General features: G+C 35.8%; 1 protein-coding gene across 1 annotated transcript; it reads right to left on the minus strand.

Annotated features, from left to right (window-relative positions):
* Positions 1 to 8,611: 8,611 nt before the first annotated feature.
* Positions 8,612 to 13,236, minus strand: LOC122902226 (beta-defensin 110-like). Its single transcript, XM_044241440.1, has 2 exons — positions 13,142 to 13,236; positions 8,612 to 8,777 (listed from the first exon to the last, which is right to left on the minus strand). The coding sequence occupies exons 1-2, from the start codon at positions 13,234 to 13,236 to the stop codon at positions 8,612 to 8,614; spliced, it is 261 nt and encodes an 86-aa protein (XP_044097375.1).
* Positions 13,237 to 14,844: the final 1,608 nt, after the last annotated feature.

Consider the following 14,844-nt stretch of genomic DNA (forward strand, 5'->3'; position numbering starts at 1 on the left):
CTCTGTTTCTCATGACTCTCTGTCTTTTATGAATAAAAAAATATTAATTAATTAAAAAAAAAAAAACACCAAGACCTTTGCTGGGTTGGTTGTACTTTCTCTACCTCTACCCTACATCGGGGCCCTCTCACCTCTGGCCTTTATCACTCTAGGTTTTGATTTTCTCTTTTGCCTTGTATATAAAGTGAATTCATTCTGATGAGCCCAATTGGGTCATTGACAATTTAAAAATTGCACTTTGTCTAAATCTTCTAACTATTCAGTAAGAGTTCTGAATTCTCTCTCTGTCTGCCACATTATCAGAACCAGATATCCCTGTGTGTTCTTTGTTTTTGTTTTTATTTTTTTTTATTTTTTAAAGTATGATTTTGCCCAATGATACGAAGTCTCAACCACGAATGTGGAAAGGAAATTTATTTAAAAGCCAGAACATTTACATGAAATAGTTCTGAACAAGATAAGAAAAGGGGGTCTAAATTTAGAATTTTCTTATCACCTCATGTGAACCAGAAGTCAAAGCAATAATAATTAATATTCTTCTGTGAGTCTGTTTGTTAATAAAACCAGATGTCTGATTTTAATAATTTGCATTCAGTCTTTGAAAGATTATGGGACTTGGGCTTTGAGCTGGTGTCTTTCAGCTCTTGAGTGTATGATGTCTACTGTCAACTGATCTCATCATGGCTGATAGCAACTGAATGCAACAATTTGATATGTGTAGGCTGTTTGCAAACACACACACATATACGTACACATATACATATAGAGAAAAGTCATCTAGTTCTTCTCCACTCTGGTCTAAATTATTATTTTCAAGAAAGAGTAAACCTCTCAAAATAGCTCAAGAAAAACTGAAGAATATATATATTTTTCAAAGATTTATTTATTTATTTTTAGACAGAGTGAGTGTGTGAGTGGGGGGGAGGGGCAGAGAGAGAGGCAACTCTCAAGCAGACTCTTCACTCAGCACTGAGCCCAACATAGGTCTTGATCCCACAACCCTGAGGTCACAACTGGACAGAAATCAAGAGTCAGATGCTTAACCAACTGAGCCACCAAGTTACCCCAAAGAAGCATATATTTTAAGGCTAAAAAAAAAAATATATCAGGTATAAATTCAGCAAAAGCTGGTTTTGAGAAGAGGCAGAGAGAATGGTGGATTTGTAACACATCTCAATGGCTTCTTTTTCCCGGCTTCTTAATCTGCAGGTTCATCTGTCCCATTATCCTCTGTCTCACAGCTAACTCCTTTACACCCTTAGTGCTCAGGTAGTATCATATCATCCCCAACCTGATTTGACATAAACCTTCAATGCCTATGTTCGACACTGATTCCAAATGATTCATATATAGACTACATAAACTGATACATAAATTATATGAATGATATCATATATATAAACTATAAAAATCATGCATCTTGAGTCAAATAAAAGATATGCAGATGCAGTAAAGAAACAAAAATTATTCCAATAAGAAATTAGATGATTAAAATCTAATTTAACATTAGTATTGCTGTTTACATTTATGAGCAATTGCTATTTACATTTATTGAGTGATCCTGGCACTGGGAATTGGAAAGTGACTTGTGACTACCACCATTTTATATATAAGAAAACCAAAATGTAGCCAAGCTAAGTAACATGCTCAATGTTACACAACTAGCAAGAATAATATTCAGCTAGCTCCTAGATCATCTGACTCCAGGCAGTTTGATATGAAGACCTATATTCCAGCTACTTTGCCTTCTCTCTCTCTATAGCAACATATCTAAAGCAGGATGGGGTCAATGAGAACATGTAAACATTAGGGTGAACGTGTACATGAAACAGAACCCATGAGACAAAAACTGATTACACCTGTCAATTAACTTTTCTAGGGAAAGTAGCATCCTAAGAAGATGTATATATTGAAATGACTATTTTTTCTACTTGGCAGTAGTAAACTTATTTGGAATATTAAAACCTTAGGCTTTCATACTGATGCCCCTTAACATTAAAACCCCTCTTCTAATTCCAACTGTTTTTATTCTTTGTTCATAAGGAAATTTCTTTATGACTTGGCTTCCCATGTAAATTGCCTGCAGGGAAAATATGCATTTGTCAAGCCAACACAAATGATCAGTAAACCAAGAATATAATTTCTTACTATCGATATAAAATTGGCATCTTGTATTAAATAGTTTAGGCCAAATTACCAGTGAGTATCCTAAATCTAATATACATTATGGCACTGAAAAAATAGACTTCATGGTAAAGCAGAAGTTCAAAGAGAACCATGTGAAACTATACAAGGTGATGGTTGATCTTGAGGATCTCTATGAAAGCAATCTGCATGAAAACAGCCCCAGCTTGACGGCGTAAGGTCAAATCCTACATCAGGCTCCCTGCTCAATGGAGAGCCTGCTTCTCCATCTCCCTCTGTCTTCTGTTCTGCCTGCTTGTGCTCTCTCTCTGTCAAATAAATAAATAAAATCTTTAGAAAGAAATAAATAAATAAAAATGAGAAAACTAAAACTCAGAGAAATCTAAAAAGAATTTTTTCAAGTTATTGTGAAAATAATAGTAATATCTCAAAAGTGTTTTCAGTTATTACATAGCTTTATTATGATTCTCCAACACCCTTCAAATGAAATCTGTGAGGTATAGGTTTTGTTTGAAAGTCACAGACATCCAACTCAAAATAGCTTAAGTATTAATATATCAATGTAGACTTTAGTGGATTTCATACAAAACCAGCTGAACCAAACAGAAGAGGAAAGCCAAATGTGGGACTTGCATTAGGAAAGACAGTAAGGGATTCAGTCACAGTAATCTTCCCCAGTAATTCTCATATCTATTTCTGTCCATATTGGCTTCACATTGGTTTTCTAGCCTATCAGAGTTGGGGAATGGGGAGAGTTATTTTGTTAGTAGAAGCACCAAACTCATTTTATTACAGAAGTGTGAATAGAGAGGAAGGTGTTAAAAATCCCAGGTAAAGACTCATTGGGCCACCGTGATCAGAGGTTGAACTTTCAATATTACCATGGTTAAAAACCAAGAATTATAGGAAAATGTTGACTCCTGATAAAATCCTAAGATGAGAATGATGGGAGAAATTCCCCCAAAGATAGAAGTACAGCATAGACACAGCACTAGAGAACTTGTTACAAATTTAACAAGTAAATTGGTGTCTATTTTAGGTAAAAAAGAATCGTTCTCCTTATTTTACATATGAGGGAAAGAGAAAGAAATGATAGTCATGTGCCTTTCCAGATATAAGAACATTTAAACATAGACACTTAATTGATGTTAATTATACTTCAATAAAGATGTTCAAATTTTTTTAAAAACACATGAAAATTTAAATTTCCAGTCTAGACATAGAGAAGTTACTACCACTGAGAAATCTAACTTAAAAATATAAGTACCAAAAATCCAATAACATAACGATCAGTGGAGGTTTAAAAAGAAAAAGAAGCTCAATTGCATCATCAATATGACATAAAGCACTTAATAAAATGCAGAATGACCAAAAGAACCTGGACTTCTAATGTTCTTCAGGAGACATTTTGAAGACATGTGTCAGTGATAGGTGACAACTAGCCTGGCAAAGACAAGCAAAGAAATCAGTTAGAGGATTGTCCAAAACATAAGTTTTCTTTCTTAATGTTAGCATTTATGCTCTCATATTGAATTTTAATCCTTTTGTAAACAGTTTTTTTTTTGTAAACAGAGTTTTAAAATAATTTGTATAACTATATGCTTACTTTATCCAAAACACCACACCTTCCAAGATAGCCTGTATTATTTGGCATTATATATGACCCCTCCTCCTGAATATGCCTTTCCTAATTCTAACTTTATTTTGGTTCTATTTGAAAACTCCCTGTCTTCCTCTTTTCCATGGTATGCTCTTCAATATGAGTACTCCTTGAAATGGGGTCTTTGGATCTTTGTTATTTATGTGTGCATCCAGCTATCAACTCACTGCTTATGAAAATGTATCAAGCGTCTACCCTTGGTCAATCTCTGCGCCAGATTCTAGGGATTCCTGATAATTGAAACACATGAGGTGCTCCTTGTCCCCAAATACCACCTCCTTTCTGAAGTCTTCCCTGACCACTCTAAGAAAAGTTACCATAACCTCCCCTGTCATCTCACAACATCTATCTGTGTAACTCCTATGGCACATATAGCATTCTACCAAAAAAGGGAATTTCTCTTAATAATGTCTTCTATCTATATTGGGGAGGATATTTCCTAAGCAAATCCTTCAGACCCAGAATTCAAATTTTTGTTATTTTATTTGATAAAGTAAAAGTTGCCCTAGACAAAGTTAAACAGCCAAGGAAGACTTTATTGAAGACTATTGCAATAGAGGAGAGAACATGAACTCAATTTCAATGAAACACAATGCAGGAAGGTTCTTAGGGTCTGGTGTGATGACAAGCTGGAAGGAGTTTGATCACTGGGCTACCCAGAGCACAGCAACTTATCTCCGAGTCTGCCAGAGCTTTCCTCTGTGATTAGGCCATCTGCATTTGATAACTAGCACCCATTGAAGTTAGGCTTTTAGCCTCTCACAGAGACTGAGAGACAGAAGTGTATGTCCTTTGAAATGTATATTTCAAAGGGATGGTTCTCAGGTCTTTGAGAAAGACATTTCTGGTAATACTGAGGAGAGGCTGGGAGAAGATTTCCATATTTTTCAAAGGAACAGAGAAAGAATTTATAATTTCAAGTTTTCTAAAGTGAATTCAATAAGAAAAGTGAGGTCAGGAGTCTCTCCTCAGGAAGAAATCCATCAGAAGCTAAGTCAAAGCTGAGGGGAAATCTATCTTGATCACATTCCTTGGGTTGACCATTATGCCATCCTTTAAAGCAGCAAGGAAATCAGCACTGCTGTTTCCACACAACTATATCACAGTCTGTGCCCAAAGTATAGCGACATCAATGTAGAAAAAAGTAGAGAAAGTAGAATAAAATGGCATATACTGATTGATTTTACTTTTACTTAGTTTAGGTCATGCAATACCTATTGGCAAATTATAAATATGGGAGATGGAATTCTGATTTCCTTATCTAAAATTTCTCTCTGTGTTTTCCTTTTGACCATTATCCTCTCTAAAGAAAGATATTTTACTTGGCATCTTGCTTCTCCTACTGGACAATATTTTATCAGCAATGTCAAGGGGTCTTGAAAAGTTTGATCCAAGTTAACTAAAACATTAAAGGATCATGATTTTGCTTCAAAATTCAATAGTAAAGAACATTTCTAGGCAATGGTTAGCAAACTTTTTGTGCATTATAATCAAGTTGAGGGCAGGTTAAACACATATGGCTGAGCCCTATCTTTAGAGTGTCTGATTCAGTCCCCTAAGAATTAGCATGTCTAGCACATTCTCAGGTAATGCTTAAAGAGATGCTGCACAGACCACATTTTGCACCTGGAAATGTTACTCATTCTTTTCTTATGGGGACCAACAAATGTATTCTGTAAAGGGCAAATATTTGAGGCTTTGCTGGCCATGATACGAAATCAAGGATATTTTGTAAAAACTTAAATAGAAGATAAAAAACAATTTTCCATAAATTTGAACTGACAAAAATTCAGTAGGTAGTAAGAATGATTGCACATAATATTTGGGGGGGTACAGATCTACTAATAAGAAAGACGGGATAACATTTTTCTTAACTGATGTTGGAAGTTAGTAGCTCCTACCATCAAATCAACTAAAATGTCGTCTGCAAATACTAGCCTTTACTTACAGGCCATACAAGGAGGAGGGCTCAGTTTGGCCCATAGGCTGTAGTTTGCTAACCTCTGCAATATACTAACAGTAAAAAGAAAATCACAAAGTGATAAATAGGTAATTACACATACAAGGATGCTTGAAGAAAAACTCTCTACACGACAGGTTAAGGAAGTGAGATCCACAGTGATGAAAAAACTTTCTTAAGGACTCTTTACAACAAATTTGTAACCTATAAATAGAAACTAAAAGATAGAACTTCATCATCAAATGTAAGGAAGTGGAATCAGTTACCTATTGTTACTGGTTCAAAAGAAAATTCAAGATCAGCTGACAGAAGGAAAATCCATACAGCTCTGGGAAACACCCATTTAACAGTTATTAATTGAGCATATACCAGAGATTTTTCAAGGTGGTGGTATATTGGGGCACACATTAAAAAGTACAGGCCATGAACTGCAGTAAAAAATTCAAGTAAAAAATTACTTAAAGGATGTATTTAAGTACAGTACTTAATGCATATTTGATAGCATGGCGAATTTGGAGACACAGTCACTAGATGAAGAAATCTTACTAAGAAGTAGTTCTATAAGGTCTAATATTTTCAGTATTCACAGAATCTGTTTCACTTACCATTAGAAAGGTAGAACAAATAATACTCAGAGAAGTCATTAGTGGACATGATATCCCTGAAGTATGCAAAAGAGTATCCTAAATTGGTGTTCCTCTTGGTAGGAATTAGTCCACTGGCAATAAAGCAATAATAAAGAAAAAGAACAGGCAAATTGACCTTTTTCTAGCTGTAGGCTATCACCATGGATAAGTATATGGTGTTAAAAAATTATATTCAAAACTTTTTCCAACTAGCTACCGTGTCCAGCAAGATTAGAATATAGCTGACTGTTGCTAAGTGGTAGTAATCGGATTAATCTAATGGTCCTTTGACACCTAGAATATTATCATTCAAGACACAAAGTAATTACTTTCAAAATTTGGAAGTGTAAATATCTACATAAACATGTCTGTTTTAGCTCATGGAATTTTGACCATATAGAAGAGAACGCTTTTAAAAAAAGAAAAAAAGAAAAAAGGGGCACCTGGGTGGTTCAGTGGGTTAAGCCTCTGCCTTCGGCTCGGGTCATGATCTCAGGGTCCTGGGGTCGAGCCCTGCATCGGGCTCTCTGCTCAGTGGACAGCCTGTTCCCCCCTCTTTCTCTGCCTGCCTCTCTGCCTACTTGTGACTTCTCCCTCTCTCTTTCTGTCAAACAAATAAATAAAATCTTTAAAAAAAAAGAAAAGAAATCTCACAGTAGAAAATTTCTTCGTAGAAAAGGATTGAAAAACATTCCTTCTCATATCATGTGTTGTTAAAATGAAGGAACAGAGAATTCTTACCTCCTGGGGGTTGCTAAGTATGAGAAAAGTTCAATCCTTTGTTAGCGGCATCTTCAAAGAACGAAGAGTCAGAATACTGCACTTTCACAATGACAATGCATTTTTCTCGACATATCAGTCCAGAAACATTGTGTCTTGATGAAATGAAGTCATATTATGTGTTGATGTGTACCAATAAATGTACACAATATAGCTTAAATATTTCAAGTAGAGTAGCGTGAACAGTTTTAAGCAATAGGTGTAATGTAACAACAACAACCTTTGTTAAACTAAATGCTACCATCTCATCCTTGGCCCCCACAGCAGCACACCTTTTGGAAATGCAAAAGCTGGTCTCTAGTGTAAATAATATAGTCTTTGCGGTGGCCAGGGGAGTCCTCATTTTTGCTACCATGCTTGTGCCTTCATCTTTCCTAGGCTCACGACGACAATTCCTGAATTAGCCATGCGCACGGTTGTGGGAGCTGCTTTTGAAAACTGAAATTCTCTAACATCTAAACCTCTCTCACATCAATCTCTTAGACAAAACTAATCCTATTAGATCTCGTGGTGGACCTCAGAGATTGGTGTTCTGAGTAGTTGGTCAGGTTCACTCATCAGCTTAAACTGAGCTTCCCACCATAAGACTTTACACTGCTCGTGGCATCCCAATTCCTTCTCCAACAAAATGAAAGATTCCCTCAATAACACATTCTTTGGGAGCCGCCGACTGAGCCAGCTGAACAGAGTCCTAAATTGCTGGAACAAGAACAGCCATTACTTAACTTACTTGTGGAACTTCATTTGAATAAATGATTGCATGGGTAAAAGGAGCTCTCTCTCTCTCTCTCTCTCCAACACCTTACAATTTATCCTTTTGCAGTGCCAATAAGAGTATTTCATGGCCCTACTGAGAGAACTATTAAACTGTGTCCTCTCAAACTGTTGTCTTACAGGAGTTGGTTAAATGCATACCAAAAAAAAAAAAAAAAACAAAAAAAAAAACAAAACAGTAGATGAGCCAAGATTGGAAGGCTTCACATTTGGAAGAGAGAAAACATGCATTTTCTTTTAAGAAATAATTATGACTCTATTTGGAGATATTTCAATGTGGAAAAAAGCAAGTATGAAGATAACCATGATTCTCATAGTAAAACTGGCAGTAAAGTGCCACACATATATTTAGAGATGAACCAGAGCAACTCAGATGATTACCATGAATGGCTGGATGGCAACGTGAGCATAATGACATTATAAGCACAATTAGAGTCTGATGTCTTGTTTAATGAATATGTTTATCCATCTGAAATACAAAGAAAGTAGGCAATGAATAGACAGAAGAGAAACCAAATTACTTTTATTTACATAAACAGTGGTACTGAGGATATAGAAGTGAATATTTTTTATTAAACATTGTTTTCTTTCTGCCAACCCTTGAGTCAATAAGATGTGTCTCTCTTCCAGACTTTAATGCTTAATCGTACTTCTCTTTTCCAGATTTTATATGCAACACTGATTTCTCCATTTTATGCAGGATCCGTAGTCATATTCATCATCATCACAAAATGTTTTGCATCTTCCTTTCACTCTTTCACATCTCTGAAATTGATATTTGGGCTCCATGTCATTTCTGGCTGCAGTCAAAGAAGACATATAAGTCATCAGTCTAATTTTCCACTTGGGAGTCTTCTTACTTAGGGAAGAAGAAAATCTGTTTAGTTATAAGATCATGTGTGAGGGGTTTGACGAAGCAGTTTCATGGCACTAAATTGTGGTAGCAGCTGGTACAGAAAGTGACCATGCTACAAACATTTTCCTTGCACAGATGTGTATGCCCTTATCTTACAGTTCACTCAGTACTAAGCTTTAGCTGGCTCCTGAAGGCTCTTGCCTTCCTATCTTTTTTTCTTTCTTTATTAGGACCACATTTGCTCTCCCATGCTTTCATTAAGATGACATTTGCAGTTCTTTAAAGACCTATGATTTTTATTTTGATGCTTTTTCTTCACAGTATTATTTGTTGAATGCTTTCTTCTCCATTCCGGATCTTACTCCTAATTGAAATTTTCTTTTATTATATTAGAGCAAATGCATATGTCCTTTTCACCAGTCTACAGTAATAATGAATGAATAACATAATTTAGTACTTAATAGATGTATTTTTCTTAAATGTTTTTTATGGTCCTTTTATTCTTGCCGCCAAAATATAAGCCTTTTATGAGAGTAATAGTTTCTTCTGATTCCCTTATTTCCTACCCCATATATCATGATAATTGTAATACAGTAAGCATGTAATACATACTTATAGAGTAATTTATTAAGGGAAAAAATATGCTCAGGAAAAAATATGGTCAGGAAACACAGTTTTGTTGTATATTAAGTGTTTAATAAAAAGAGGATCCCCACGTTAGTCTTCTAGTGAGTCATCTAAGACAATGCAAAGAAGGATGTCCTGAGATTGCAAATTCATAGATTTGGGTTCATACATTAAAATGGAAGCAAATATTTTTGTTACTTAGATTTTTATTTCTTTTAATGATTCAGTAGTACTGCAACTAATGCCTTTAGAAAAGAGACTTGGAAATCAGGCTTATTCCCCCCACCCCAAATTTTATCTTAGTATTTACTTCTCTTGGATTAGTCATTCCCTCTATCTGCATGATAGAATATAATAAGCATAGCTATCACAAATATACTTTGAATATTAAATTTTGTACATCAGGAAAAATAAAGCAAAATAATTTCATTAAAATTTAGAGAATAAATTGAATTAAATTTAGATTGAAATTACATAGTGTTAACTCATAGAACCTAATTGTCTGCCCAGAACCTAAATGAAATTCAGAATGATGTTTCATTTCCATGTGGCAGGTGTTTGAGTGCATAGTATTCCCTAACCATTTGGTTGAGAACTAGTCAAAAGCTTCAAATGTAGAGAAGACTTCAAATGGACTAACTTTATGGTTCTTAATAAAGTTAGTAGAAAATAAGAGGAAGTTAAGCATAAAATGAAAGAGATTGTCAGGAGGGTTTTGCCATGTGGACATATGTATGTCCTTTTGGAATGGAAAGGTGATTCACCATGACAGAATCCCTGCTCACCAGTAAATTTTGGTGAAATCTAAAGTTATTTCAGATCCGTATTTGATGTAATGAAAAGTAGAGAGGTGCCTGGGTGGCTTAGTGGGTTAAAGCCTCTGCCTTTGGCTCAGGTCATGATCCCAGGGTCTTGGAATGAAGCCCTACATCGGGCTCTCTGCTCTGCAGGGAGCCTGCTTCCTACCCTCTCTCTCTCTCTCTGGCTGCCTCTCTGTCTATTTGTGATCTCTGTCTGTCAAATAAATAAATAAATAAAATCGTAAAAAAAAAATAGAGAAGAGTGTGATGCATGGTTACATTTTACTTTAAAAAAAAAAAACTTTTATTGGGATAGTTATCTTTTAGGCTCGTCTGCATTCTTGAGACTCCACTGTCTTGCCATTGATGTTAATAACTAGTGAAACAGAGAATAAAAAAGCGGAAGTCAAACTTTAGCCTTTGTGAATAAGATGAGCTATATTTTGGGCATATTAGGATTAAAGAATTTAGAAACCAGCAAGGTAATTAAATTCCACAACTAGACATAAACGCAGCTTTGTGGTTTAGGAAGATTTGAGAAAAAAAAATTTGTTGATAGCAGAATTCACTATAGTGAACAAGATAATCTCAGGAAAGCATATGAAACAAGAAGAAAAGGGATCCAAGGACAAAGTAATAGAGGCCACTGCATTTAAGAGACTATCAAATAATCGTCAGACAATTGTCAAAACAGTGATAAACTCTAGCAGTGTGCAGAAGTCCACAGGATGAAGAATAAAAATAAGACTTTGGGGGCGCCTGGGTGGCTCAGGGGGTTAAGCCGCTGCCTTCGGCTCAGGTCATGATCCTGGGGTCCTGGGATCGAGTCCCACATGGGGCTCTCTGCTCAGCGGGGGCCCTGCTTCCCTCTCTCTCTCTCTCTCTGCCTGCCTCTCTGTCTACTTGTGATCTCTGTCTGTCAAATAAACAAAATCTTTAAAAAAAAAAAAAAAAAGACTTTGGGTTTGTTTTTAAGAAAATACTGATCCGGGCACCTGGGTGGCTCAGTAGGTTAAAGCCTCTGCCTTCAGCTCATGTCATGATCCCAGAGTTCTGGGATTGAGCCCTGCATCAGGCTCTCTGTTCAGAAAGCCTGCTTCCCTTCCTCTCTCCCTGGCTGCCTCTCTGCCTACTTGTGATCTCTTCTGTCAAATAAATAAATAAATAAATAAATAAAATCTTAAAAAAAAAAAAAAGAAAAAAGATAACACTGATCACATTAGCATGAAGATGCTGTTAATTGATGAGGGGGTGAATGTATCGGTGAACTGAGCAGAGACTAGGAGTCTAAGCTGTTTTTCAAGAAATTTGGTGAAGAATAGAATAAAGCAGATTAGAGAGTAGCTTAAAGGAAAAAAATCTCATGAAATCCAACTAATTATACCTTGAATATATCCAGAATTCTACCATTTCTCATTGTTTTTATTGTTAGCATCATGGGCTAAGCTACCATAATGTGTTACTTATACTACATTAATATCTCCTAACTCATGAAAGTATCTCAGAGAGGATTTTCTTTTTCTTTTTATTATTTTGTAATGAAATTCAAATATTCCTATGGCTAAAAGCCCACAGGATTTCTCTCAGAACAGAGGGCAAGATCCCTTCTCGTTCCTAAAAACTCTGGGTGATCTGCCAACACATTTCCTTTCTGACCAGCTCACTCAGGACTCTCCTCCCCACTCACTCTTCTCCAGCACCCATCACAGGCATTCCCCACAAATCTCAAGTGAGGTCTCATGATGCTTTCTGACCTCTGTCACTTTGCTCAAGTGTTACCTTCTCAATAAGGGCTCCTGAAAAATCCTATTTAAAATTTCATTTTTAAGTCCCTTAACTCTAACTTACCATCTTCCAACATCCTCTCTGAGATACTTTCTTGGGTTAGGAGATATTAATGTAATATATGCAACACATTATGGCAGCTCAGTTCATGGTGCTAACAATAAAAATAATGAGGAATGGTAGGATTCTGGATACATTCAAGATATAATTAGTTGGATTTCATAAGTTTTTTTTTTCCTTAAGCTACTTTCTAATTTGCTTGTTTATTATGTTTACTGCCTATATTTTTCTCCACCTCTAGAATATGAGCTCTGCAAAGATAGGAAATATTGTCTGTTTTGTTTATTAATGTGTCCCAGTCTTATTACATTATGGCGACACATAGTCGGTTCTCAAGGAATATTATTGAATCGGTAACTTAATGAGAGAGGGGTTGTGAGATGCAGTGCCTGACATATTGTCAGTGTTATGAAGTGACATTGCTCTTCTTGGGGACGGATCCCATATCTTACTCACATTTCAACTCTATCAAATTGGATCAGAAAACCTCTTATCACGTACCACTTCTTGGTGGCCAAGTTACTTAAAATTCACTTTGTAATCAGTAAACATCAGTTCCTTAAGACAGGAGCTGTAAGTTTTTATTTTCATGTCCCACACCCATAACATCATACCTGGGAAGAGGCAAGCCATTAGTCAAATGTTTTCTGCATAAATAAATTACTATTTGGAGTTAGATTTTGTTCTTGCCCAAGAACATTGAGGTAAAGTAAATCCTGAAATGGAGAGGGTTTGAGTGTGTGATATCATCTGCTGCTAGTCCCATGCTGGAATTTGATGGTGATAGACCTCATTTCAATGGAATGCTTTTAACTGATTCAGGTATGTATTGAACTATTAACTACAACAAAAATACCCAATGCCTGATAGTGTCTGTTTCATCAGAGTCGCTGCTAATCCTGACTCAAAGAAAACTAAAATGCGGGAAGACACACAGTGTTGTGGAAATTTTGATTCTGGACCAGAGGAGAGAAAAATTGGAAATTTTCAGCTCTTTAGAGATAAGTAGAGTTACCCTTGAACAATGCGGGGCTTAGGGGCATTGATGGCCCCTCCACCTTCCCACACAGTTGAAAATACACATGTAACTTCTGACTTCCCCAAATCTTTATGAAGCCACTGCTGACTGTAAGTTTTATGGATAATATAAAGTCAATTAACATATATTACATATTCTATCTATGTTATATACTGTATTTTTCTTTTTTAAGATTTTATTTATTTATTTGACAGAGAGAAACCACACAGCAGTGAAAGTGGCAGGCAGAAGGAGAGGGAGAGGCAGGTTCCCAGAAGGACAGGCAGCCGGATGCTGGGCTTTCTCCCGGGATTCTGGGATCCTGACCTGAACAAAAGGCAGAGGCTTAACTGACTGAGTCACCTGGGTGCCCCTATATACTGTATTCTTACAATAAAGTAAGCTAGAGAAAAGAAAATGCTACTAATAAAATCACAAGGCAGGGAAATACATCTGTAATACTGTACTGTATTTATCTAAAAAAAATCCATGTATAAATGGATTCATGTACTTCAAACCCATGTTGTTCAAATGTCAGCTCAGTTTCAGATTATCAAGCTGTTTTATCAATTAACCCAATGAACGTTATAATGCATGAGCAAGAAATTTGCCAGATATCTTCCCTTATGTATTTACCTTTTTTTTCCCTTTTCTTTCATTCTTTCTTTTTGTTGCTATAAACAAATTCTGAGGTCAGTATGAATAATTAGTGACACTTCTTTCTCTTTAAGGAAACAGAAAGCAGAAGTTTATCAAAAGGGCTTCTAGAACGTTTCGTCAATATCACATACAGCACAGTTAAAAATTTCTTCAGGGAAGAATATTAATTTCATAGTTGATGCCCATAGGTTTATATTCTCCTTCAAGTTTGTCATATTTGTTCCTTGGGCTGAAGGAAATCTGGTGGCCTAGACCACACAAAGAGAGGCTAGCTTAGAAATGCAGATGGTTTTGGTTTTCTATATCAAGCACTGAAGGTTGGAGGGTCTACAGGTACAGATTAGTTCATATGCAGAGATGCCTTGGGTATCTTTCAGAAAACCTCTTATTACCTACCACTTCTTGGTGGCCAATTAAAAACTCAATTCTTATTTGTCCCATATTAATAGTATATTAAGTTTCTCAATTCTACATTATAGGTCTTGATTATCTTAGGTAAAAGTCAAACATTCATTTCTTCTCAACAAGACTAATGTATTTATTGTTCAAAAGTAGAGCTATTTTCCCCCCCTGGGGCCACTAATATATAATCTCTATCCCATATGTATTAAAATATGAAAATTTCAAATAGATAATTCTCATAATAAGACACATAAAATGTGCTATCTGGAAACATTGATTTTTTTGTTTCTCTTTTTTAATTTTTAAATTTCTGTGGAAATGAGTGTTTAATTATAAACCAGTGGTTCTAAATCAGGAGTGATTTTGCCTCCAAAGGGGATAATTTTTTTTAATTATTGAAAAGATTTTTGTTTATTTATTTGTTAGAGCATATTTATTTGTTAGAGCATAATTTTTGCACTCAGAGGGAAAGGGAGAAACAGACTCCCTACTGAGTAGGGAAACCAACTAGTGCTCTATTCCAGGACCTGAGATGCTTAACTGACTGAACCAATCAGTCAGTTAATTGACCTGAGCCAAAGGAAGACACTTAAGAAACTGAGCCACCTAGGAATCCTCCAAAGGGGATTTTTGACAATGTAGGTAGACATTTTTGATTGTCACAATTAGGAGAAGGGGTATGTTGGCATCT

The sequence above is a fragment of the Neovison vison genome, chromosome 1 (assembly GCF_020171115.1).
Source record: "Neovison vison isolate M4711 chromosome 1, ASM_NN_V1, whole genome shotgun sequence".
NCBI classification, from domain to species: domain Eukaryota; kingdom Metazoa; phylum Chordata; class Mammalia; order Carnivora; family Mustelidae; genus Neogale; species Neogale vison.

What these genes read in the sequence shown, in the direction of transcription:
- LOC122902226 (XM_044241440.1), bottom strand. Translation starts at nt 13,236, where the DNA reads ATGTTAATTGACTTTATATTATCCATAAAACTTACAGTCAGCAGTGGC. An exon ending in TTACATGTGTATTTTCAACT is followed by an intron (nt 8,778 to 13,141) that starts GTGTGGGAAGGT and finishes GTGGAAAATTAG; the next exon opens with ACTGATGACTTATATGTCTT.